The sequence below is a fragment of the Polyodon spathula genome, unplaced genomic scaffold (assembly GCF_017654505.1).
Source record: "Polyodon spathula isolate WHYD16114869_AA unplaced genomic scaffold, ASM1765450v1 scaffolds_754, whole genome shotgun sequence".
NCBI lineage: Eukaryota > Metazoa > Chordata > Actinopteri > Acipenseriformes > Polyodontidae > Polyodon > Polyodon spathula.
The window spans coordinates 1-24,565 of record NW_024472242.1 but is presented as its reverse complement, the minus strand read 5'-3'; the positions used below and the strand labels follow the sequence as shown (position 1 = coordinate 24,565).

General features: G+C 39.5%; 4 protein-coding genes and 4 non-coding genes across 9 annotated transcripts; 2 read left to right on the top strand and 6 right to left on the bottom strand.

The window, feature by feature from the left end:
- The first annotated feature begins 275 nt into the window (after positions 1-275).
- Positions 276-7,606, top strand: phkg1b (phosphorylase kinase, gamma 1b (muscle)). Its single transcript, XM_041241050.1, has 9 exons — positions 276-505; positions 1,670-1,845; positions 2,623-2,677; positions 3,508-3,573; positions 4,147-4,310; positions 5,340-5,430; positions 5,741-5,894; positions 6,119-6,244; positions 6,344-7,606. Exons 1-9 carry the CDS (start codon positions 423-425, stop codon positions 6,596-6,598), a joined length of 1,170 nt encoding a protein of 389 aa, XP_041096984.1. The 5' UTR covers positions 276-422; the 3' UTR covers positions 6,599-7,606.
- A 129-nt stretch (positions 7,607-7,735) lies between these two features.
- sumf2 (sulfatase modifying factor 2) lies at positions 7,736-10,554 on the bottom strand (the record flags this gene model as incomplete). Its single annotated transcript, XM_041241047.1, has 7 exons — positions 7,736-7,995; positions 8,231-8,399; positions 8,990-9,074; positions 9,178-9,233; positions 9,540-9,690; positions 10,241-10,285; positions 10,432-10,554. Coding segments are annotated over 7 exons (732 nt in total), but the record flags the coding sequence as incomplete, so codon positions are not given.
- A 2,152-nt stretch (positions 10,555-12,706) lies between these two features.
- On the bottom strand, positions 12,707-18,624 carry cct6a (chaperonin containing TCP1, subunit 6A (zeta 1)). Its single transcript, XM_041241049.1, has 14 exons — positions 18,390-18,624; positions 17,673-17,736; positions 17,004-17,138; positions 16,736-16,909; positions 16,370-16,473; positions 15,958-16,068; positions 14,932-15,088; positions 14,665-14,747; positions 14,461-14,557; positions 14,007-14,154; positions 13,789-13,922; positions 13,593-13,695; positions 13,306-13,378; positions 12,707-13,060 (listed from the first exon to the last, which is right to left on the bottom strand). Exons 1-14 carry the CDS (start codon positions 18,524-18,526, stop codon positions 12,988-12,990), a joined length of 1,593 nt encoding a protein of 530 aa, XP_041096983.1. The 5' UTR covers positions 18,527-18,624; the 3' UTR covers positions 12,707-12,987.
- LOC121308584 lies at positions 14,237-14,372 on the bottom strand. Its single transcript, XR_005948527.1, has one exon. It is a non-coding gene; the product is annotated as a small nucleolar RNA SNORA15 (small nucleolar RNA).
- Positions 15,485-15,619, bottom strand: LOC121308585. The gene has a single exon (XR_005948528.1). It is a non-coding gene; the product is annotated as a small nucleolar RNA SNORA22 (small nucleolar RNA).
- On the bottom strand, positions 16,181-16,310 carry LOC121308583. The gene has a single exon (XR_005948526.1). It is a non-coding gene; the product is annotated as a small nucleolar RNA SNORA15 (small nucleolar RNA).
- On the bottom strand, positions 17,385-17,518 carry LOC121308586. The gene has a single exon (XR_005948529.1). It is a non-coding gene; the product is annotated as a small nucleolar RNA SNORA22 (small nucleolar RNA).
- Positions 18,625-18,860: 236 nt separating the features above from the next.
- Positions 18,861-23,090, top strand: psph (phosphoserine phosphatase). Of its 2 annotated transcripts, XM_041241051.1 has the most exons (7): positions 18,861-18,958; positions 19,462-19,530; positions 20,477-20,632; positions 21,016-21,150; positions 21,397-21,542; positions 22,027-22,175; positions 22,255-23,090. In XM_041241051.1, exons 1-7 carry the CDS (start codon positions 18,882-18,884, stop codon positions 22,363-22,365), a joined length of 843 nt encoding a protein of 280 aa, XP_041096985.1. In that variant the 5' UTR covers positions 18,861-18,881; the 3' UTR covers positions 22,366-23,090. The 2 variants fall into 2 exon arrangements, with proteins under 2 accessions (XP_041096985.1, XP_041096986.1); XM_041241052.1 differs by lacking the exons at positions 18,861-18,958; positions 19,462-19,530 and adding an exon at positions 19,758-19,879.
- The last annotated feature ends 1,475 nt before the right edge of the window (positions 23,091-24,565 follow it).

Below are 24,565 nucleotides of genomic sequence, written 5' to 3'. Positions count from 1 at the left end.
CATGCATAGTTTTAAAGATAAAACAATAATGAAGGTATTAAACAAAACGTTTGCCTCCTGTGACTGATTGAGTGTTTCAATATACTATCATCACAACAAGACATGGATTTCCAAGATATAGCCTCTGACAATTCAGCCTGGCAGGTGTTGTGTGTCTCTGCTTTGGGATAACCATGCAGTTCAAAGGGTGTGACATCATACGTTTCATCACAATTGGATGAACCATCCTGTAGCTCAGACAAGTGACATCTCTACAGTAGGTGTCTCCACACTATCCCTGTCGCTGGGGATAATCAGTGCACAGTGGCTTGGAAGAAACCTTAAAAAAATACTAAATTCTGCTTTTTTCTTTTTTTTTTTTTGCATTCCAGTTTGTTGTTGCCAGGACAACAAAGCTGAATTTAGAAAACGTGTAAGCGAGAATGACACGAGAGGAGGAGCTACAAGGCTGGGTGGGAGCTAACGAGTTCTATGACAAATATGAACCAAAGGAGATCCTCGGGAGGTAAAGAGTTTCTCTTCCAATTCTTCACCGTGTTTTAGCACTGGCCAGATGGCGCTAGGGATAGTGAGAAGCAACGTGGACTGGCTCTGGCCAGTATAAAATGTAATCAAACAGTGTGAGTGTTAGAGATTGTAACAAACTGTTGCAGGATGGAAATCGTTCTCTTCTTATATCAAGCAAAAAAAAAACATAGCAAGGTTGTGTGTTCCAGTGCTCTGTGGAATCTAGCTAAAGCCAGGATCAAATGAGAGCTCATCCCATATGGATTTCTGATGCTCTATCTTTGAAAGCACTTCCCAGTAAAGCAGGCTTATACCCGTCAGCAAAGATTCGTTGCAAAACCTTTTGTTTTGTGACTCCGAAGGCAGGCTGTTACGTAGATAAGGTGTCAGGTAGGTAGTGTCAGCGCACTTTTCAACTAACACAGAGCCCTGTGTGAAGTAATGAAGTGAGGAGAAAGAGGCTCAGGGTTTAAATATTAATATGAATCTTTGTGCTTGAGAATCAGATGGGACAGTTCAGGATACATGAAACCCGGATTCCCCCAAAGGGTCTATTTAAAGATATTGAAGCAGGTAGAGCCCCGCTACATACAGGCATGCCTTGGCCCAGTTTACAAGTGGTGGGGAATCAGAATTAGTGTATCCAGTTTCCTACTAAAGTATTGGACTGGTAATAATTTACTAAAGCCTGTTATTATGTATGCATTTATTTATTTGGCAGACGCCTTCCTTGAGAAAGATATGTACAACATATCGAAGCGCTGGGTAGCTGGCTCTTTGAGCTAATATAACTCGTTTTTTTATTGAACACCTGTGGCATATAAAACTGAAATACGAAGTTGAGCACAAATTAGTATGTAATTCCAGAGCAGTTTGAACGGAACTTTTCCGCTCCTTGAGCAATCAGTGTGGAGTTCTGTTCCTATGGATTCTTTACCTACTGCTGGTATCATATTGTGAGCTGCAATTCCTGTTGGCGTGCAGGTTAGTAAGCTATTAACAGCTACCCCGTGTGCTTTTGAACACTGTGTGCTGTGTCAGAAAGTTGCCTAACCAGGTGACAACAACAATGCAATAAACAGGGGTCGGTGCTATTGCTGGGCTCTGCTAAGGTTTCTCGGTGTGTGGCATTTTAAACAGCCAGCTCCGTTCTCTGTTTCAGAGGGGTGAGCAGCGTTGTGCGCCGCTGCATTAATAAGAAAACAAACCAGGACTACGCTGTGAAAATCATCGACGTTTCATCAGAGAAGCTGACCTCCCAGGAGATAGAGGAGATCTGCGATTCCACTGCCAAGGAAATAGACATCCTGAAGAAAGTCTACGGGCAGTTGAACATTAGTAAGCTAACTTTGTATTTTTTTTATTTTATTTTTTTGAGATATGGAACGCCAGTGATTGTGATGAATCTTAGAATGGACGGTCATCAACACAAGTTCCGAATGGGCTAATCAAGACTAACGCATTGCTGTAAGAAGTTATTCAACACACTGTGCATGTAGGTGATGGGGTTGGTATTTAGGGGTGTCTGTAACCTGGTACTCAAGTCCTTTTTTCACGGTAGAGCTGCTGATTTGGACACACAGCCCTCTAGATCTCCACTCAGCAGCACCGTGCAATCCATTTGTATCTAACAGAGCCATACCTACCCTTCAGCTGATGTCTTCATTTCTCACTATTTGAGATAACTCATAGACATCTCAATCAGAGGCTACTACTGACAAACAGGGCCCCCATTAACAGCCTATCAAAAATGCTGCATGCAAACAATAATTGTGCTTCAATGCTGTTTAAAGCAGAGTGTTTGTTTGATGCATTTCTTGTCTAAGTTTCATCCAGAATCTAAACAAATTGATGAATCCTATAGATGCAGTAGGGTATGCATTATTTGTATGATGACCTATACATAGTGTATATAGTATTATTGTATTAGTATATCATAAAATTGATTATTTGTATATTGTGTGATTTGCTTAACTAACTAAAGCGAACATGCTTTTTATTTGCTAGATGATGTTTGACCGGTCGCTGAAGCAGCAGCCGCTGTGCATGTCTGATCATCTCTGAACAATGCTTCATTTCAGGTTCTTATTTGTTCTTTGCTCTTTATCTTTTCAGTTCAGCTGAATGATTGCTACGAGTCGAAAGTCTTCTTTTTCCTGGTGTTTGACTTGTAAGTCCTTTTTTAATAAATTATTTACAATTGTTTTTAGCTTTGAATCACCAGCCTATTAGATCTGGTTGCGTGGGACCAGGATCAAAATGGGCACTCAAAGTGAGAACTTTGTTTTTTTTTTCTTGGCATCGCTTTCAAGTGCAGTCCCGCTCTCGCTGCAATGCAGTGCAGCCCCTGCGTCCACAACTGGAGCATTATGAACATGTTGGCACAATATCTGCTCCGAGAAGCTGCCCGTCTGTGTTTGGATTGCCTGGGTACCCTGTTGTGTCAGGCACCGCTGAGCACTCCCTGTGTTGTGCAGGAATAGATCACAGCACTGGCTTGGAGGTTTTCCAAAAAGACTTTCAGCTTGGACAGGTCAGGTTTCCTTGTCTCTTGGGAAAGCCTGCTTGGGTTGTGTGAATTCTATTTTTACATAACACCCCCACACCCCTCCAAGTGACCCCATATGCATAATATCAGGCTTTATTGATTACTGGAAATTACCAAGGTTTCATAAATGTTATTTTGGCCCGAAATAGGGGCCACTTAAACATATAAACATACCAGTTCAGACTTAATTTAATAATAATAATTGGATTTGGTAATGAATGCTGCTATTAATATATCCCAAAATGTACGTTGTGCAGCAATCTTGCAGAGGTACTCATTATAGGCACCAGAAAATATAATTCCTTGTTCTCTGTGTCTTCCATGACTTTGCATTAGGTGTACTTCATCCAGCCTTGTTGACAGCCCAGTCTGTTTACATTCCCCAGATTTAGTACAGTGTAGCGCCACCTATGTTCCACATGTTGTGTTCCTCATTTTCAATTTCTCGTCAGAATGAAGAGAGGAGAACTCTTTGACTACCTCACTGAAAAAGTAACCTTAAGCGAGAAGGAAACCAGGTTAGTAAACAATCCACGACTTTATTTCTAAAGTAAAAATGTCTCTTGATACTGCAATAATGAGCAAGCATGTTTAATAGCTACTAAAGCTCTGTGTTAGCAGGCTGCCAGGCTTTAAACCTCATAAGGGGATGAATGCAAAAAAACCCAAAAAACTTCTCTTCTAGACATATGGAAGATGCAAAATGCATGATGACCTCATATGACAATGCCATTTTTCCCCCATATAAAGCAATGGAGTTTTTTTTAATTAAAAATCTATTTATTCTGTGTCCAAAACTACTTTTTAAAGCTATTTTTAATATGTCATGCATGAAAAGGGTTAAACAATCTATCATGAAGAATCAGAAAGCCAGTAAGAAACAAGGTGTTTATTAGAACTCTTTCTGAACCATCTGGCTTGGCTGGATGACTGCAGTATGAGCGCACTCTAGTGGTCAGGGAATAGAAGACATTATCTTACCAATATTAGCAAATAAAATTCATACAATGCAAATATCTTCATGCAAATACAAGTGCTGTGCAATGTAATTAAAAAGCAGCACTCTTTTTTTTTTTTTCCTTGTTAATTAGAAATATAATGCGTGCCCTGCTAGAAGTGGTCCAATTCCTGCATTCCCAGGACATCGTTCACCGGGATCTGAAGCCAGAAAATATCCTACTGGACGACGACATGAACATCAAACTGACCGACTTCGGCTTCGCTTGCCAGCTGGAGTCAGGACAGAAGCTCAAAGGTGGGGCCACGCCCTCGATCCGCAGTTAGTGGAAGAAGCTTCAAATTCAATTTTAATGGTTGTTTTAGACACCTTTGCTATTTTAAAGAGTTTGCCATCATGTTGTTACCATTTTCCCCTAAAACTGACCTTACCTGGTTTTGAGCTTGTTTGGAAAGTGCCGGGACTAACAGCCTTCCTCATTTTATAATCATGTGCCAATGTAACCTATCAACTTAATTGTCTTCCTCGAGGAAGACAGATCAGCGCCAGCCCTTACAATTCTCCAGACTAGCTCAAAGCCAGGTAAGGTCAGTTTTAGAGAAGAATGATCGCTCAATAAGGAAGCAACAGACCCCAGAACCACTTTGAAATGAAACACCAAAACTCAAAAAAACATTTGAAGCTCCATTTAAGATAAATCCATTTCATAAACTTCTGTACTTCTTCCTGTATAGAAACAAATTAAAAAAATAAAAAAAAACCTCTCCAACTGCATCAAAGTCTGAGGCGCTGTGACTGGGATAAAATATCATTGGGAATGTCTCCTCCTTTAGGAGAGAACAGCTGATGCCAGTGTAGCCAAATGCATGACCCGTCCCTAATGACTTCAATTAGAATGAACCCAGTTCTGCAGTTTCAATGCATGCAGATCTTCATGTTTAGCAAGCTTTGGTTACCCAGCTCAAATGACAAAGGTTAAGATGTAACCAGATACCTGGCAGACAGCAGCAAGTCAGCATGCTCACCTCCTGCACCAGATCACAGAGCGCTCCTCTGCTAAATGAGTCTCTGCTGATATGTGTTGGATGGGAAATAAACTAGAATCACAGTGATTTTCCAAATGCATGATTTACTCTGTAATTCCAGTCTGTTGTTGCTTGGGCAATGTAAGGTAGCAAACAGAGTTTGGTGAATGTTAGCTGATCAGGAGCAAGCCCAGTCCTGGACAATCTTCTTTCTGCCAGCCCTCACTGTAGACAGCAGGTGTCACCAGTAACCGTGCATTAGTGTTCTGGCCCCTTGATATTAAGTGTTTTTGTTTTACAGAGATATGTGGAACCCCAGGGTACTTGGCACCGGAAATCATTCAGTGCTCCATGGATGAGAACCACCCGGGATATGGAAAGGAAGTAGATCTGTGAGTAGACGTTATATGAGACTGTGTGGAGTTAAAGTGCCATAGGTCTGCACCGTGATTACACCCGTCATTCAAAACTACACTCATAACTACAAAACAACAGTGCTCCATTTAGAAATACTAAAAGACATTGGAAAAAAGTCATTGGATTGCTTTTGTTTTTGTATTTCTAAGTTTAAGTACAATGCACTGGCAATTAGAAAAACATTTTGGCATTTTTGCCTAAGACGTGTAGTCAGATCCAGTACTGGGAGAGACAGCACACACAGAGCGTCTGCATTTGTAAATGCATGCTTGTCCCTCTGTGCAGATGGAGTTCTGGGGTGATTATGTACACCCTGCTGGCTGGGTCCCCCCCGTTCTGGCACAGGAAACAGATGCTGATGCTGAGGATGATTCTGAGTGGCAGCTACGACTACAGCTCGCCAGAGTGGGATGACCGATCGGACACCGTCAAAGATCTGGTAAGTGGCAGGGTCGGGCTGGCATGCCGCTCACCTTTACCTGTTCTGCAAGTGTTTAAATGTAACACCAGTAAAACACCTCATACTGGGTGTCATCAAATCTGCTCTATCAGGCACAAAGGGAACCCTTGTATTCAAATGTTTGAAAAGCTTGGCTCAGGTTTTGACCGGATGCCCGCTTTTAAGCTGTCCTAAAATAAAGGTTACTTTCCATTTTGGAACAGATCTCTCGGATGCTGGAGGTGAACCCCAAGAAGCGATTCACAGCGACCGAAGCCTTGGCCCATCCCTTTTTCCAGCAGTACGTCGTGCAGGAAGTGAGGCACTTCAGTCCCTACAGGAAGTTCAAGGTAATGCAGTTGCAATCCAATTGGACAGGTTCACAGAGCATAGGACAGCACGCTGCAAACCATCAAACCTTCTTTTAACATTTTCACTCTTTCTTCCAGGTCATCTGCACCACTGTACTTGCTATGGTTCGTATTTACTCCTCCTATCGGCGTGTGAGGCCCGTCACCAAGGAGGTCATAATGAGAGACCCGTACGCGATCAAGCCCATACGCAAGCTGATTGACGGCTGTGCCTTCAAGATTTACGGACACTGGGTCAAGAAAGGCCAGGCTCAGAACAGGGCTGCCTTATTCGAGAACACCGCCAAGGCAATACTGCTGTCTTTGGCAGCAGAGCCAGAACAATTATATTAGTAAATTAAAGCCAACTAATAAACCATTTGTTAAATGGCTGTAGTTTTTAAAGCTATGGGCTCATTTCAAGAAAATATACAAATAAGTACAAATGAGTTTCTTATCTTTGGAAGACAATTTCTTAGTTCCAGATGCATGGTTCAGGAAACAAAGACAAATTCATAAATGAAATAGAAAACTGAAACTTAAACATACACACTTCTAGAATGTACTGACTATGAGCCAATAAAAATAACAATTGCATCCCGCTTAATATCTACACATTCTAAGTACAAACAAGTGCGCTGCATTTTTAAGTGTGCAAAGTTTCATACACAGATGTGAGCGCAGACAGATATTAAGGCATGTGGCTGGATCAGGAATGTTCAATGAATGTATTTATTGCACTGCCATGTACATTATTGTAAACAGCGACTGTTTTTATTAGTTTGGAAAGAAAAACTGTATGTGATCAGCCTTGTCTTACTAGAGTGTATATGTATCATAGCATGTGTGCTTCAAAGTACTGGCCTTGCTTGTATTTCTGCTAGAACCAGACTATCATGAATCAGCTAGGATTGTGCTGGGTCTATGGAATTTTGTTGAGCAATGGCACAGCTGAGCATTCAGCTAGTTTATGTTTTTGGTGTCTCAATGTAAGTTATTACACTGTAATTGTAGTACGTTGTCTTATTTATTCATTTATATCTTGAATGCGCAGTTTGCTTTTTTGAATGGCGCTTGTGTTTGGATAGGCCTGTTACTACAGTGTAGTAACCTTATTTAAAGTTAAATTCGAATTCCTAACTTGGCCAATACATTATTAGCATTATGACACTCTTGTGTGATCCGATTACTGATACAAATCCTAGAGTGACACACCCTGCATGCTCTCAGCGGTTATACCTTCTTGGTAAGCAATTACATTTCATTATTATCGGTTCTGTAACTCTGTTCAGTATATGACACTGTGGCTTTAAAAATCCAACTCAGCCTGTCTTATATGTAGAATTAAACAAAAAAAGTTTACAAACCTCTGTACCTTGTATTTGAATGTAAATAAACAGCAACTTACCATGCAAGTCTCAAACAAACCCAGCACCTAACCAAGTACTGCTGCTAAAATAGAACAAAATATATTTTAAAAATGAACTGTGGTGCCGTTACAGTTATTCTTTTATTCGTCTTACTTCTTGTACTGGGAAAAAGTGTTCAAAGAAACAATCGCTGTCTCCACTCTCCATAGGAGAAATGTAACAATCACCCCGCAGTTAACGTCTCAAAGTCTGCTTCTTCTCAAACTGCTTGTGGCTTCTTACAGCTCGGCTTCACGCTGAGTCTTCTGCTCTTTGAGTTCAACGCTGGCCACGCAGCGAAAGCTCAGGTTATCAGAAGCAGAGTCTGGAGTGTTTCCCATTCTACAAAAACACAAGAGAACAAACAAATCAGTTACCTAAAAAAAAAAAAAAAAAAAAAAAATCAGCTCTCTATATATTTTACAAACCAGAATGCTGAAAATGTATAATTGAATCAGTTGGACAACATTTGCTAGTTATTTTAAATTCTGTATGTTGTGCAAAGATCTTTCTTAAGTTTAAAAAAAAAAAAAAAAAAAGTCAATTTTCAGTGGCTAACCAAATTAAAAATTCTGACCTGGTAGTGACTCGAGCCCTGTGATTGGCTGACCCATCAACACTGTCAATCCAGGATGCCCCTCGAAGGACAAACATCTTGTGAGGGGTGTGGCGGCCGGGGGGCGAAGCCTCAGACAGGTACTCGGAGTCTGTCCACTCCCACGCGTTCCCTAGCATGTCACACAGCCCTGGAGGTGAGAGAGAGAGTATCCCCAGCCCTCACAAAACCATCCCTGCTGCCTGGGCATGCACACATACACTCAGGGAAGTGCTTTTACAATCACTACCTTTTAATGCACCGCATCAACCTAGCACCATGCAAAAGCATTAAACAACTTCATTTGTGAATGAACACTCTACACTAAGAACTTTCTACTGCCTACCTTACTGTACTGCCACTGGGTTCCCTTTATTTTTTTACTGTGGTGTCATTATTTAACAGCATTGGTTTTTTTCATGTATAGTCTTTTTAGCGGTAAAAGCCCACATGTTAACTCACTGTTTGTTAGCTATCTACTCCAGTGCGCAACGTTGCTCGAAATATCTATCAAATTCAGGTTTTGCAAAATAAACCTGGTAATGGTAGTAAATTGGAAAGAAGCAGTGCTAGATTTCTAACAGTGGCAAGTTTATTTTTCCTTTCGCAAAAAAGCTGCAAAATGCATAATGAGTAAAAGGCATTCATAATGGCCATGCATACCAGTTAACACTTTGCACAGAACAAAACGGCTTTGACACGCTTGCATAACCCTGGAGAACCCAGCAAAATCCCACCTACCGTAGTTATTCTGAGGAGGGAACGCCTTGACAGGAGAAACACCGTGATACCCATCTTCTGCAGAGTCCTCGTCTGGGAATGGACCCTGCCGGATTGAATGCACAATGCAACATAAATAACATGCACAGCATGCGTGTTTAACAGTCTAATAAAAATCAAACACGGGATCAATTTCAAGCAATACACACCTGCCACAGATTGCTCCGGTTTGCTTGAAACTTGTTCCCCCATGGGAATGTCCTGCCTGGCAAAGAGAACACAGATACCACTCACTCACACACAGGCGCCTTTACAAAAAATAAAACAACGCTATTCAACAAACTGTAAATGCAACTTACGGTGACCTACTTTTTTGACTTAATGACTGAAGTTTGTATCTTGGAAACTGCCTGATTTTGATTAAACTATGCATGGGCACTGGTAATGAGATGCTGTGAGTGTAGAGTTAATAGTAACCCACCTTTTCATGGAACCGACACATCTAGGGTGCTATTTACAGTCTTGAGAGGTACATATACTTTCTGTGTAGCAGAACAAAGATCAACTGTACCTTCCAGCCCACCTCTGGCGGCAAATTCCCACTCCTCCTCGCTAGGAAGCCTCTTCCCTTTCCACTTACAGAAGGCCTGGGCATCGTTCCAGCTCACCTGAACAACGGGGTAATCCAGTCTGTCTTTTATACCTGAACTGGGACCTGTAGGCTGCAAATTGTGAACGATAGCAACCTGTTATACATGTGCAGAAGCCAAAACGTTATAGACCGTTATTGAAATAGTGACTTTTCAGTTAATTACTTTACTTCATTAGATCCCCTTCAGTCACCCAGTGCATAACTGTACCACGTTAAGTTTCCTTTATATTTATTTATAATGCATGTATGTTTTGGCAGGGCAATTCCTCAAACTCTATAACGTTTTAAAAGTTCTAAAAATTCAAATAGAAAATCGTGGCTGAAGGGGGTATATACAGGCATAAATAGATTAACCTACATGGTTTATATAACCACAGCCTCCAAATATCTGAAACTACGGCAGGTTGTAAAACTCCTGCTCGTCACCGAAATATAACAGGGAGGTACACTACACATGTGCAATAGGAGTCTATTATTATATTAAGTCTATATTAAGCATAGTATAATGAAAGCCAGCATAGTAAAAGCATTGTGAAATTCTGAAAGCATGGTAAAGCACTGAGAACAGGATAAGCACGGGGAGGAATTACAGCGATAAACACATCTAAATATATACATACCTGTCTCCAAAACACCTTTTCAATAGGCAGCCACCAGGGAGCTGACTAAAACATATGAAAAATATTTATTTCAATGACGTACTATTACAGACAGCACAGCTTTGAAGAAGGATAAATATTCAGCTGTAAATGAAAACAACCTTGTACAAAACTACGACTGCATTTTAAACACGAAACCTTAACATACGAACCTCAATCCGTTGGGTCACTTTGCTTTTCAATTCGTCCGAAACAAAATCCTGGAAAACAAAACTCCATCCGAATTGTTCTGCTTCGGTCTTGTACTTCTGTGCCCTAACAAACTCCCTGGAAAGTTAAATTGCGGATCACTTTACTACTAATGGGAAATATTCCTGCATGTGAATGGGGGGGGGATGTTTATGAATCTAGACTGCTGTTAAAAACAAAAACATTCTTGTTAGATCAATTATGAACACAGCCCATTTTGTTTCATACAAAATGTGTGAGTTTATACCTGGCTTGCTTGTGAACAAAATTTTAAAAAGCTGTAACAGCACACTACCATGACTGCATCACTAAAGCATAGACAACTTATATATGATGCTACAATGCGACACCTTCCACTGTATATGTAACTCTTTAAATATCAAATTGTTTGTGTTTCTGGACCAAGTACAAATACAATGTGAACAGTGCCACGTTGCAGGTCCAATCACATGTGCTGAGGACTAGGACTTTAGCCTTAACCTGAATTCTGAATTAGTACAGTGGGATACTTTGTGCATAGACTGTCGCGGTCTTGCAGGACCGCCCCCTGGCTGGGCGATTCTCCGTCCCTGGATCGGCTTATTAGGTGCCCATTTGTGAAACTCTGCAGAGAGGTCCATGTACCGTTGAGACCATTGGTACCTAGCATAAACAGTGAGTTCTCCCTCACAAAACATGTTTTGTAGCTAGAAACTGTTTTGCCAAAGTACGTGCACCTTGGAATACGAGTGCACGTCAGTACGTCAGTAATTTTGTTAATAATAAGAAAATTAATTTCTTGACTAATTAACAAACTTTTGCTATATAACTTACGGTACCATATATATGAGTAAATATAAATTAAATTAGATCACAAACATTTGTAACGTACGGGATATGCCTATATATATATATATATATATATATATATATATATATATATATATATATATATATATATATATATATATATATATATATGGCAGAAAACATGTAATTAAATATAAAACGACAAACCTTTTGAACCTGAAGTCTTGCAGACTTGTATGACAATAAAGGAGAACACGATCGCTTTCATCGTAGAAGAAAAGCATACGCGTTTCTGAAAGTTTATATTTGTATTTTCTATCTCAGGCAAAATAACGCTTCCTTCGAAATGATCATGCTAAAAAATGAAAACTGGATAACGTGTCGATTTTTTTAAACCCACTTTTTAAATTTTGTTTGAAAGGAAGCTGTATTTTGGTTCATGACAACAAGTTCCGGGTGCACCGCAGTGTTAGCGTCATGACTTGTATCACGTGATGGGGTTTGCAGCCTGGCGAAAAACTCACACACGTGTGTGTGTGTGTATATAAAAACACACACACACACACACACAAATCAAAATAAAATCAAATAAAGAAAAAATGTAATAGCGCTACAGTCACTGGTAATGTTAGCTACCCAAATATCAAACTGCTCATAAGTTGTTGTTTTTTTTAATAAACATTTTTTAAATACATGTACTTGAGCTGGGTTATTATTAAATATAATTGCATTTAAAGTTACCATTTGATCACACCAGGATTTACTTCAGTGACAAAATAAGAGGAACAAAGGATCTTAAATCTCAACTAGAAAGTAATCACATGCAAGCATACTGCAAAACGATGAGGCAGATCACATTATAAACACCAATTCACACCAGTGCAGCCCTGCGTATCTCAATTTATCAATACTCAATTACATTGGATTTAATTAATTAGCCCATTTGGGTTATTGGCATCAACATCCCCGCTGCATTGTCTACTTTCCTGAAAAAAGTATAATCCACTCCAGTAAACATATCATTGAGAAACTTTTGCAGAACAATGCAAATCTGGGAACTATTGTATCGTTGCTTTGTCACCTTTGATGCTCACATCCATAAACTGTTCACTGTGTCAAGAAAGCAGTTTTTACAAGGTAATGGCAAATAGAATGTCCATGTTCAGAATCTTTACAGCCAGTTCATTGAGTAGCACAGCGTGTTCCCCTAAACAGCACGTTAAGTATTATAGGCACAGATTATAAAAGGGTACATTTAATGCATGGATTGGCTTTCTAGAGCAGATATCTTTCTATACAAAACACACACTTGCATTTATAATTTAACATTTTTAAATTAATGTATAATAAACATGTTTACACTGTTTGATGTAAGCTTACAGAATAAAGTGATATAATTTCCTTTGTCAAATAGAAAAAAATACAAACACAACAAATTCTAGAAATCCATTTTCAGAGCCAAACAAAAACTTTTAATGGGTACAAACAGTGGGAAGCTGTCCTGTACAGTTCAGTGCCATTAACAAATTCAAATAAATAACTTGTTTAATTCTGGAGCAAATAATCAATGTATTAATTGGGGCAAATGGCTTCTTAAAACATTTAATGATGTATGCCTTGCATGTCACTAAATCTCTGCAAAAATTAGCTTTGCGTTGAAGATGGCAAATAGTGCTTGCTAGAAGTGGCATTTCTGACCACCGAAGACTGTCCTTTGCTTTTCTTAGATTTTAGCCTTTAAGGGAAGACATTCCAGCTCTCATGATCTCATCCACCAGAAGAATGTTGCTAGCAATAACCGTGCTGTAGAAAGAATATTAAAAACAGAATTAGCTGTGAGGTTTGTAAGTTACAAAACATGACACATTCTACTGTGCAGATAGCTACTCAAACATTTCAAAATGTCAGCATTGAAATTATCAGTACAATGACTAAGGATAAAATGTACTGCAGCCCTGCTACAAAAACATACCTTGCATGTCAAGTCTGCCAAAACAAAGTTTTAAATCAAGAATCAAAAATTGCACTGCACAGAGAAAATCATTTACCATGAATGTAGAAGCTGTTTCTTAACATTGTAGTTGTCCCAAACACCGACTTCTGCTGCAACCATTGGCTCACCTATGAACAGTCAAATTGCATGTCACAAATACAACACAAATGGGACCATTAATATATACATATTTAAGCTAGAAGTCTTAACACATGCATTCCTAATGGATTTCCAAATGTAGGAATATGCAAACATTACAGAAATGGATTTGTTCAGATTTAAAATGGGCAAGTACTTACAAAAAAAATAAAAGGATTAAACAATAAAAGTACTACAACTCACCAGTGCTCAAATTCACACCAACAAGTTGTCCAGACTCTTTATATTCTGTCTGAAGTTTCACCAACGTTTCTTGAGGATCATAACCAGAGTTCTGGGCAAGGACCTGGGGGGTAGAATTAAAAGGCAATAAACCCTATACTATCACAGACAGTATAACCATTGAAAAATATTACACAGCAAGAGCCAGGACACCTACCTTTGGAATAATAAGCAGAGCATCTGCAAATGCCTGTACTCCAAGTTGGGCCCTTCCTTTGACATTAGGTTTGTGCTTAATTAATGCATCAGCTACTGCAACTTCAAAAGCACCTCCCCCAGACACTACACTGCCTAAAAAAGAAAAGAACAAATTGTTAAGAGTCACAACTAGCCCAATAGAAACTCATTTCATGCAAACATAAAAACAGTACACACCATCTTCAATTGCATTTTTGACTGCCCGAAGACCATCTCTCACAGCATCTTTGATCTGCGTCAAAGTGTGCTTGTTTGGACCCTTGACCAAAAGGGTCACAGAGCGTGGGTTGCTGCACTGTTCAATGAATGTAAACTTCTCCTCTCCCTGTGGAAAGCAAACAGATCTAAAATTAACAGTTCACACGTAACTAGCATTACAGCTAGAGTTAATTTATAGCCGTTAAGAGAACTGTATTCACTCTGTTTATGCAGATATCAACAGTATTATGACACTACATGTTCAGAAGCAAGAGTGAAGTTCACTGTTGCATGGTGTCTGACTGCTCTGGCTACGTCAAAAGCCAATGCAGAATTCTTCCATGCACATTTAAAATATTTACATACAGCAAAATACAAGATCTAGTTACTAAACTTATGTAAAAACAAAAAAAAAAAACCCACAAATACTCACAAGTGTGTGTTCAAACACAAGACCAGCATGTCCCAGGCACTCTGGTGTGAGGTCATCCACAGAATTCATAGCAATACCCCCACAAGCAAGTGTAAGTCTGAAATGAGAAGAGAAAGAAAAGGAGTTTACAAGGCTAAAATGAAAGGCTATAATGTTTTAAATAGGTCGCCTCCAAGGTTTAGAAGGAAATATCTTGAGATGTACCTTTCCATATTTCTTCTCTTTGCTCTGCGAAGAGCCACAATTCCTTCTTTTGCAAGGGAATCCAGTGAGAAGGGATCAATGCCCTGAAAAATTAAATGAGAAAAAAAAAAACATAAGTTCAGCCCACATGCTAGAAGCATCTGTTCTCAAAATAAAATCCATGCAAAATGGGCAGTGTGCCCTGCATCTAACACACAAACTCTAAACTCAGGTATACGGAAGGCTTAGATTCTGTAAAATATACATTTCACAAAAACAGAATGTCACCTTCTGATTAATCACGACAAATCCTTTTGAGTCTCCACAGACCGCCTTCTTCAATTCAATAATTTTTTTGACTCGCTCTTCAATGAACTTTCTTTCTGCTTTAACCAACTTCTCCCTCTCATCAGCACTCTTGTAGAAAAAACCTGAGGTTACTTCCCTGGAGAGATAAAATAAAACACACACAACAGGAAATGCTGGGTCATCTTTGATAGACCAAGATATGCAATAACACTTTTGTAGTCTATGGCACATCATACTGCATTATTCCACAACACAATGTCAGATTGCAACTGCCCTATTACTTTTTTTTTTTTTTTTTTTTTTAATCTGCTGTAAGAAGTTAATCATTTCGGAGCAGTTTTAGTAATACAATCTGACTCTAGATGCCTGCGATTGTCAACATTGCAACAAACTGTTGCAGATACTCTGATAAGTAGACACAGAAAAATAAGGGATTAACTACTCTTTGTGAATCAACACATTGTTTTTAAAAAAATAACAATAATTTGAGGAGTTGCGTCTTGCAGGGTACACAAACAAAAGCACTAGCACTGCATGTACTGGGCCGTTGAATACATTTAGAAGGAAAGAAAGTTCTTTCAATGCAGAGGTACAGACCAGATTTTACTTTGGCACAGTTTAAAGGACCAGAAGTGCTACATAGCACGCTGGGGTGTTCACTGTGCAAATAAATCAAACTAAGATTACATTCTTATTTCACAAGTTATGCCAATTCAAAATCGGGAGAAATGTATTGTCAAATGTTTTGACAGCGATACTTTGTGCTTTTGTTATATTCATATCCTGTACAGTGCTCTGAAAGTACTTGTTGTCTTCACTCTATAAAATGATTTTTTTTTTTTTTTTAAATAGAGAAAAATATATACAAATAAATGCAAGGTTTTAAAATATCCGTAACCCCAAACTACAGACAGCACTTCAGAAATATCTGTGGTGTTTAACTGAACATAACCAGAAGCACAGATATTCCATAACAGCTGCACTGGAAAATTCTGATCCACTTACGTCTTTTCATATTCCAAGGAAACATTGCAAGTAAGAATATAAGCATCCTCGACTCTCTTTTTCATGTCAGGATGTCGCGCACCATGGTCCAAAACCAACCCTCTGATCAGGCTACAAAAAAAATAATAATTAAAACCAGTCAAGAGTCAGTAAATTCTTTCATTCAACGCAGGACCATATCACTTAAAAATCATAATCAAATTGTGCAGGTGGTGATCTAAGATCTTGTATTCCGTCTTTCTTTGTAGACAGCAAACAAATTGCTGATCACACTGTTAAAGAGTGAAATATACTTTAGCATGGTGTCTGACTGCATATACTACTGGTAAAAGTAATACAGAATTCTTCCATGCATAAAAAGATGTTTTTTATATACAAATGCTACTTGGAACAGCTTTCTAGGAACACTTACACTGTGTCACTATCTGTTTTGTGTTTCATCTCCATAATCTCAACCATAAAGAGATCAATGGGCTCATTCGGTTGTCGGATAGAAAGAACAGCATCTACGACAGCCTGCAAAAAAGAATTGACACATGGACAAAACACTGAGATTTGTTTTTGTACTATGAAATTAATTCCATTAAAATGGTTACAATACACACACCTATTATAAAATTACCCAATTTAAATTCCTCACTTGAGCTGTACTTGGCCATAATACATGAATGAAAAAAAAAAACCTGTTCTGCCACAGTTGAGGTACAGCCCACATTTTTACTGTAGAACTGCAAATCACAAACATGTATTTAAAAATGAGAAAAACCAACAGGCTCACCTCTGTCAAGAGATCTGCAAGCTCAACATGAACTTTGGTGCGAAGAGAAGTCCTGGCAACATTGATCAGGGTCTCTCTGTCCATCTCTTTAGTCACCTTCACTTGTTCCAGGACCTGAAGTGCTTTCTCTTTTGCAGCTTCAAACCCCTCAGCGATTATTCGTGGATGAAGTCCCTGAAGAAATACAACACCATTAGCATACTAGTCTATGCAGCTCAAAATTACATTTGAAAAAATCTTACTGTAAAACAACGTCTCTGCTGCTTACCTCAGATACATAGAGATCGGCTTGTTTCAGCAACTCTCCAATAATGAGCACATTGGAAGTGGTGCCATCCCCTGTGATGTCATCCTGCGCTGTGGCAACCTTGGCTATCAACGAGGCTGTGGGGTGTTGAATTTGCTGTGTAAAAAGATAAGCATTAAAATCATAAGGAAATTAGGATGCATTGACAGTTTCATAAAATAATCCAGCATCAAAGGATCATAAAATGATTGGACTACCAGCATATCTACACAAATTAGACTTCATGCCTCTACAGAACAAGTAGAAAATAGGCACACAGTTGATCCAAATTGTTAGTATTTGTTACATTTAACAATGAAACTAAAATTGCATGCATAACTAAATTTGTATTACCTTATATTTAACTGTACAGGGCCGCTGAATACATGTGCAAGAAAAGGAAGTTCTTCCAATGCAGAGGTACAGACCAGATTTTACTTTGGCACAGTTTAATGACCACGAGTGCTACATGGCACGCTGGGGTGTTTACTGTGCATTTATAAATAAATTATATATATGAACTGAACTCCGTATAGCATCCTAAGACACAAAATAAGCAACGCAACGGTATGTCCTAATCGTGATCACAGCTTTTAGTACGAGAAAGCAACAACACAAACCTATTTGGCAATGCTGTAGTTCATCACTTACCATTTCGTGCAGCAGCACATTACCATCTTTGGTGAGCTTTATGTCTCCAGCACCAGAGACAAGCCTGTAGACACATCATACAAGCATCTATTAAACATTAAGCAGTAAGCTACCGACTGCATTAGCACTCGGATATCAGCTGATCAACGCCTGCCTGCGCAATAATACTGGTATTTACTGCATATCTAAATATTCTAGTTAAAAAATGTAAAGGGGGAAATCTGTTAAACCCACGTGTTCTGCCATTTCCCCACCCCCACTCGGCCGCGCCTCGACTCCCGCTACACATTCTGCATTCTCTTCACTTGCGCTGTTTCTGGAACACGGCTCCAATGAAAAAGATCAAAACAGTTCACTGGCTAGTGTATATATATGAGTCTTCTTGTGCTCATTTATAATACAGTTCATGTGATGAATCTTGCTGTTCGATTGTAAATCGTCACAAAAAAAAAAAATCTCCGTTACGTCAAATTCGTAAACAACACGTGAGTTACGTTTCCTGCGCGGTTTAGGCCTCTAATCTACAGTTTGTGTTTTTTATTTAGAAACAGAACACAAAGACTTGAGAAAAACAAGCATGCATATCAGCAGTTACAACATTGTCACGTCGTGCTTTTTTTTTTTTTTTTTTTTTTTAAGTGCTTTCATTCATATTTTAGGTTCAAGAAATCCGTTATTTTAACAAAGCACGTCTTACAAAGCGCCCTCGCCACTCACATTTTCATGGTTCCTTTGGGTCCGAGGTTGCTTTTCAGCACGTCCTGGAGCCCCCGGGCTGCGCTGATATTAACAGCGAGGGCTGCCTGGGCCCGGGCCACCTCTGCTTTCGGGTTGAGGGCTTTTATAGCGGACATGTCGACAGGAGCTCAGCCGGCCTGGAAAGCAGTCGCAGCGAAGAGAGAGAAAGAATCAGCGGCCCGCGTCACCGGCTTCTAGAACACTCGAACCTGTTACCCAGCAACCCACCCCTCTCTCTCAACCGATTGGTGGCCTCCTCCCCTGGAACCTTCTAGTCCTGCCTGTGATTGGTTACGCAGAAGTCACTTAGCGCGTTGCCCAGGCGTCAGTCGCTATGGAGGCGGCGCTTGGCTCCTGACAACAAAAAACGATTTGAGCAAAACCAGTCGTGGTAAGATCGCGGAAACTGAAGTTCAAATCTTAAAACAGTAGTTAAGTAAAAAAAAAAAAGAAAAAAAGTCCACTTACATTATGATTATTACTGCACCACTAACGACCCACAGATATGTTCGTGGCACGGGTGCAACCAGTGTATTTAGCAATTACAGGTAATCCAGTGAATTTACATACCGTTTGGTGTTCAACTCTGTAAACAGATTGGCAGCTATGGTTTTTTGATCATTTTTTTTCTATTGCAATATATTATGATGTGCAGAATCCTAATGCAAAACAAGTCATGAATGTGTCGATTTATACACGGGGACAGATGACATGCACAATCACGAAACTTTAAAAACGCATAGCCTTAATATATCCATGGAGAACTACACAGCAGGGAAACGAGAGCGCAGCACGTTTGAGTAACACAAGGATTGACAAGGGGGGGCGGTCCTAAAAAACAGTTTCACTTCACGATTTGCTCAGCTGACTTTGCCGTCAAATGTCATGCAGCAAAGGTGTGTTCTGACATTACAGTATTTAACATGTCCTTCCCCTTTATCGTTACTCTGCAGCCCGGCACACGGAGAGATCCGTTTTGCGTTTGAATGAACAGACAGTATAACTTGCAAGAAACGGCCTTATACTTATGACAGTATATAATATTTTTTAGAAATCCGTTCAGAGGAAACGTAAAGAAGTTTGCGGACCAAACAACGAATACATTTTGCAATCAAGCCAGGTAAGTCAGCTGCAAGAAACTTCATTTACCAGCTGCCAGACACCGGTGTTTGTGAATATGTTGTCATGCACAGTGTTTTTTAAATAAAAGTTCCAAACAAATGGTAAATGATTTAGTGAGAGTATTCTACATTGTAAATACAGTATATGTTGTTGCTTGGTGTTGGTAGGTGTGGCTTTGGTGATTGTCACAAAAAAACGCTTCTGTAGAAGCAGCTCTGAAGGATGATGCAATATTCTTGTATGTATAACCAGCCTCACGGTTCATCACATGTCTTGTGCCTGAGATCTGGGAGTCCCAGGGAGACTTGCCGATTTGCCGATGAGAGAACACCTAGTTTGGTACCGCGGTAAAGTTGGTTTGAAGTTTTGATATTAATTTGATATTCACAACCATATATCGCCTAGACTTTTCAAACAAACTTCATCGTGAAGCTGACCAGTTGTGAAAATGGTCATAACCTTTCCTTTGACTGTGAATCTTATAAATACTTGGTCTGAGAAGAACAGGACCCGTGATTTAACTAGTATGCTGACAAAGCAGTCCTGCAGTTATTTAGGTCAAATTTGTCTTACCCGCATTTGTGTATGTTATGGGTGCGAGGGAGACCGGTGTTTTGTAACATTTCTGTGTCGCAGTTTTCTTTTTTTTTTTGGAAACAATGTCTGTTCATCGTACGAGTGGGATTCTTTAACGCATGACCAGATGATGTGTGCGGTAGTTGATGTTTTTTTGCAATGCTACCACGTTGCATCTACTTGATTGCTGTGCTATTGTGCCCGTCAGTTTACGTCAGCCCTTTTTTGTTATCCAGATGCTCATGCATAAACCTTCTGCAAACAAGCTTCTGAAAGAAAACTTCCCAGCAGCTTAAAAATAAGTCTGTCAACAGTTCAGAAGCAGTACAGAGCTGTTGTTGTGACCCCTTTTTGTACTTTGTTTGCAGAATTATCCGTAACGCTATGACTACACTCCTAGAGACAAAAGCAATATTCCGTGGCGCTGATGCGGTGTGTTTCGATGTGGATAGTACTGTCATCAAAGAGGAAGGCATTGATGAACTGGCTAAGTTCTGTGGAGTTGGGGACGCAGTGACAGAGATGTAAGCACACCAACTTCTTTTCCTGTACAACCTGGACATTCTGTAAATTCTGTAACTTTTTGTTTTTACAGAATCCAACTGTCTGGAGATGACATCAAGTTATGAATTAACAGAAAACAAAGTCCCTTGTATCATAGTTTATTACCTACCTCTGACAAACTGTTAAAATCTGCAAGACATTACACTCTCTTAAGGATGAAACAGTTTATTGTTCGATTGGTGACTAAAACTTCTAGACCCCTCTGCTTTGAATGCTTTTTATTTCCTCATTCTTCAGCAGGCTGTACCAGCATCGTAGTATAATTGCAAGGTTCAGAAGAGGCTGCTTTGAATGAAGGTTATTGTTAATGGGAGTGAGTTGTCTGTAATTCTTTGCATTTCAGGACTCGCAAAGCTATGGGGGGCACTATGACCTTTAAAACAGCTTTAACGAAGCGCCTTGCAATTATAAGACCGTCTCGAGAACAAGTGAACAAGTTAATCACTGACCACCCTCCTCAGTTAACAGAAGGCATACAGTAAGTAACCACGTCTTTTTCCAAGCGTAAAAGTAGGAGCACTTAATACATGTGAAACCAAGGTAGTCTGGGAAACTGTACCAGAGTGTACTGTTGCAGTAAGATCTTATATACCTGATATTTTCATGCTCTGTTATAGCCCAGGGAATTTCTTTAAAGGAAGGTGAGGTTTTATATGCCTTATGTTAATATATAAAACACTCCCCAATAAAGCAGATCTGAGCTCCCTGTGTTATTCTCGTACAGGGAGCTTGTGGAGCGTCTCCAGCAGCACAATGTGCAGGTATTCCTGATCTCCGGGGGGTTTCGCAGTATTGTGGAGCACGTTGCCACACAGCTCAATATCCCCCTGAGCCATGTCTTTGCAAACCGACTGAAGTTTTACTTCAACGGTAAGTTCGTTAGTGCAGTTTAGCAGGCAAGGGAATTGAATTAGGTGCATGCTACTAAATCTTCACCCACTCTAGAGTTCCTTTTGATCACAGGTGTAGTATATTTAACCCTGCAGATGCTTTAAAATGATCAAGCGATTTATTAATATGCATAGCATAACCTCTCCTAACTTAGTAAATTCAATGAGTAAGTTCCAGTCCTTCTCAATGAATCAAATGTTTTTATATACAAAAGATAATTACTCTGTGTTGCTGATTGGGATCCCCAGCACCAGAGATGGAAATTCGACTTCCATTGCATAGCAGTTGAATGCAGTCCTGGTTTTGGAAGGAGTTTAATAAGACGCACCTGTGTTTGTTACCTATACACTGGGACTAATCAAGCATGCATTAAAACCTGAAATGGATGAAAATGCTATGCAATAGGAGTCTTATTTCCATCCCTGAGCACCTTGAGAAATGACTCTTCCCTTCCGTCTCCCAGGGGAGTATGCTGGGTTTGACGAGACGCAGCTTACAGCAGAATCTGGTGGGAAAGGGAAGGTGATCAGCCTGCTAAAGGAGAAGTATGGCTTAAAAAAGGTGGTGATGATTGGAGACGGTGCTACAGACATGGAAGCCTGCCCTCCTGCTGTATGTATACTAAGAGAGAATTCCATTTTGCAAATGTTTTGCAAGTTCTCGTTAATGTTGTATTTCAATCTTGTTGCAGAATGCTTTCATTGGATTTGGTGGGAATGTTACGAGGTCGCAAGTAAAAGAAAACTGCACGTGGTACGTCTCCAGCTTTCACGAGCTTCTTCAAGAACTGGAAAAGATTTAAGGACTGAAGAAAAGAGAAGCCTTTTTAAAATATTGTAGATCACCCAGAACTAAAAAAATAAAAATAAAATAACGAATTGTTTTAAATAGCTTTTAGAACAGGCATCATGTAACGGTGTACGCATTTAGAGGTTGAGAATGACTGTACAGTTGTAGTGTCCATTTCTGGGACCGTCCTTTATGGCAATGGCATTGAAGAAAAAGGCTGCTTATGGGACAAAACGACTTGGTCACTTGCATACACTGCTGTATTGTCGTTAAGTATGTTAGTATCTGTTTTTGAGTGCTTGTGAATTGTGAAGGTCGAAAAGCACTGGCTACAGCAACTGCCCCATACAACTCTGTCACCATGAAGGGCAGGGGTTGCACAACTCCTACCCCTGGGACAATTTTCTCCATCACATGTGGTTTTTGTATCATCAACCACAACTAAACACCTCCCTAGAATAGCTTCCGCATGAGCTGGAATGACCCAAAAGCCAACTCCTTTGTTCTCAGTATCATAGAGAAAAAACAGAAATATAAGCTTGTGTTTTTAAATACATCCTGGGGATGCTGATTTAGAACCCCTGATCAAATATTACAGTGTGATCTTGGGTACCGCTCGCTTACTGTATAAAGTGACAATAACATGCTTAGTATGAAAAAAGTAAACACTAAAGTATTTTGGTACAGAAACTTACAGCACTACTGCAATTAAAGTTACTATTCATTGTTTTTACTAAATTGTGTCACTCTTTTTTTGTTTGCAACAGTAGTCCCTGTAGAATTTGCTAAGTTCAGGTTCTGATTTAAATTTTTTACCTTAGAATTAGCAATGTTGCAAATGACGATTCTGGTTTATTTAATCTTGAATTTCACTTTAGAAGTATGAACAAGCAAAAATGTGCCCGTTCCAGTTTTACACACCCTTAAGACAGTTGTAGCTTGCTCCCGTGGACATTTCTTTCAACTGCTCAGCTTCAGACATCTTCAGGCCTAACCCTAAATCAATTTAAACTTGTTGCAACGAAGAACAAGAACGCAGAAAAAAAAAAAAAAAAAACTGAAGCCATGCCATGAATTAGATTTTTTGCCTTCAGTCACACATTCTGTTGCGGTGTAATAAAATGAAATTGCAGTATGAACAAGGAACTTTACAAAAAATGTGTCTGAGAAGACTAGACTGCCAAAAACAAAACACCTTTAGTATTCAGAGCACACTTTTCAGCACTACTTTTATCAACAAAGGACAACAGAGTGTTGCATTGAAAAGCAAGAGAAAGCTTTGGCCCAAAACCAACTTCGTCCAACACTGACGCATTTCCAAAGCTCTCATCACATATTTCCAGCTTTACAATAGAGCAAAGCGATTTTGTAATCATCAGAATACACAGTCAGGACTCTAATCAGAGAAAAGCAGAGACAGCTGGTAGTACAGCTACTGTATCTGCCATTGCAATCAGTACCCTACATCTAATGAATGTCAAAGAGAGCACAATGTGGCTGGAAGATGTTTTATCGTGTGAAGTTGAGCAGCTGAAAGACATGTTGTTGCCTTTACTATCTCCCATGCGTTACTGAAACAGAGAGTACACAATGAACACTTTGTTTTTCACTTATAGCAAAAACATGCCGCATCACATTCAGGGTGTTTCTCGCTGTGAAGCACTGCACACAACGCAGGACACTGCACAAAAGGCCTACCCAACCACAAGTAAACTTTATTATGTTCTGTAAATTATACAGTATTGTGCCTTGATCATACACACATTACAGAGAAACATAAATGTAAGTTTCAATTAAAAACTTGATTTCAATGCAGCGAGTCATGTTAACCTATACACTCTTAAAAACTGTACACCTTCATTACGAAAAACAATAATCTGATAAAATCATACAATGTCGTAAGCCTGTCTTCTACAGCTGAACATGCATTAAATCTTTAGAGAATGCAGTAAAATGTCACACGTTTTCCAATAAATAACGCTACCAATAGCTCAGTGCTAAATCTCAGCTAAGGGGCGAATGACTAACATGACTGTATTTATTTTCAACTGAAGTAGTTTGTGGCAGAGATACCTGAAACATTATACATGTTAACCATCTGACCAAACAACGATGAGTTATTTGTCATGGTTGATGCTCCCGACCCATTTAAAAGTATTACTAACCGTAGGAAGATACAGTATGTTTGCCAGCCTTTCCCAAGGGAGCTTATC

Coding starts and splice junctions, on each gene's coding strand:
- cct6a (XM_041241049.1), bottom strand. CDS start 18,526: ATGTCCGCTATAAAAGCCCTCAACCCGAAAGCAGAGGTGGCCCGGGCC. Junction 14,748..14,931: donor TTGTCGTGATTAATCAGAAG/GTGACATTCTGT, acceptor TTAATTTTTCAG/GGCATTGATCCCTTCTCACT. Junction 14,155..14,460: donor TTGTGTTTGAACACACACTT/GTGAGTATTTGT, acceptor TGCTTTCCACAG/GGAGAGGAGAAGTTTACATT.
- phkg1b (XM_041241050.1), top strand. CDS start 423: ATGACACGAGAGGAGGAGCTACAAGGCTGGGTGGGAGCTAACGAGTTC. Junction 1,846..2,622: donor CTACGGGCAGTTGAACATTA/GTAAGCTAACTT, acceptor TTATCTTTTCAG/TTCAGCTGAATGATTGCTAC. Junction 4,311..5,339: donor GTCAGGACAGAAGCTCAAAG/GTGGGGCCACGC, acceptor TTTGTTTTACAG/AGATATGTGGAACCCCAGGG.
- psph (XM_041241051.1), top strand. CDS start 18,882: ATGATTATTACTGCACCACTAACGACCCACAGATATGTTCGTGGCACG. Junction 18,959..19,461: donor AGTGTATTTAGCAATTACAG/GTAATCCAGTGA, acceptor AATATTTTTTAG/AAATCCGTTCAGAGGAAACG. Junction 22,176..22,254: donor TGGAAGCCTGCCCTCCTGCT/GTATGTATACTA, acceptor ATCTTGTTGCAG/AATGCTTTCATTGGATTTGG.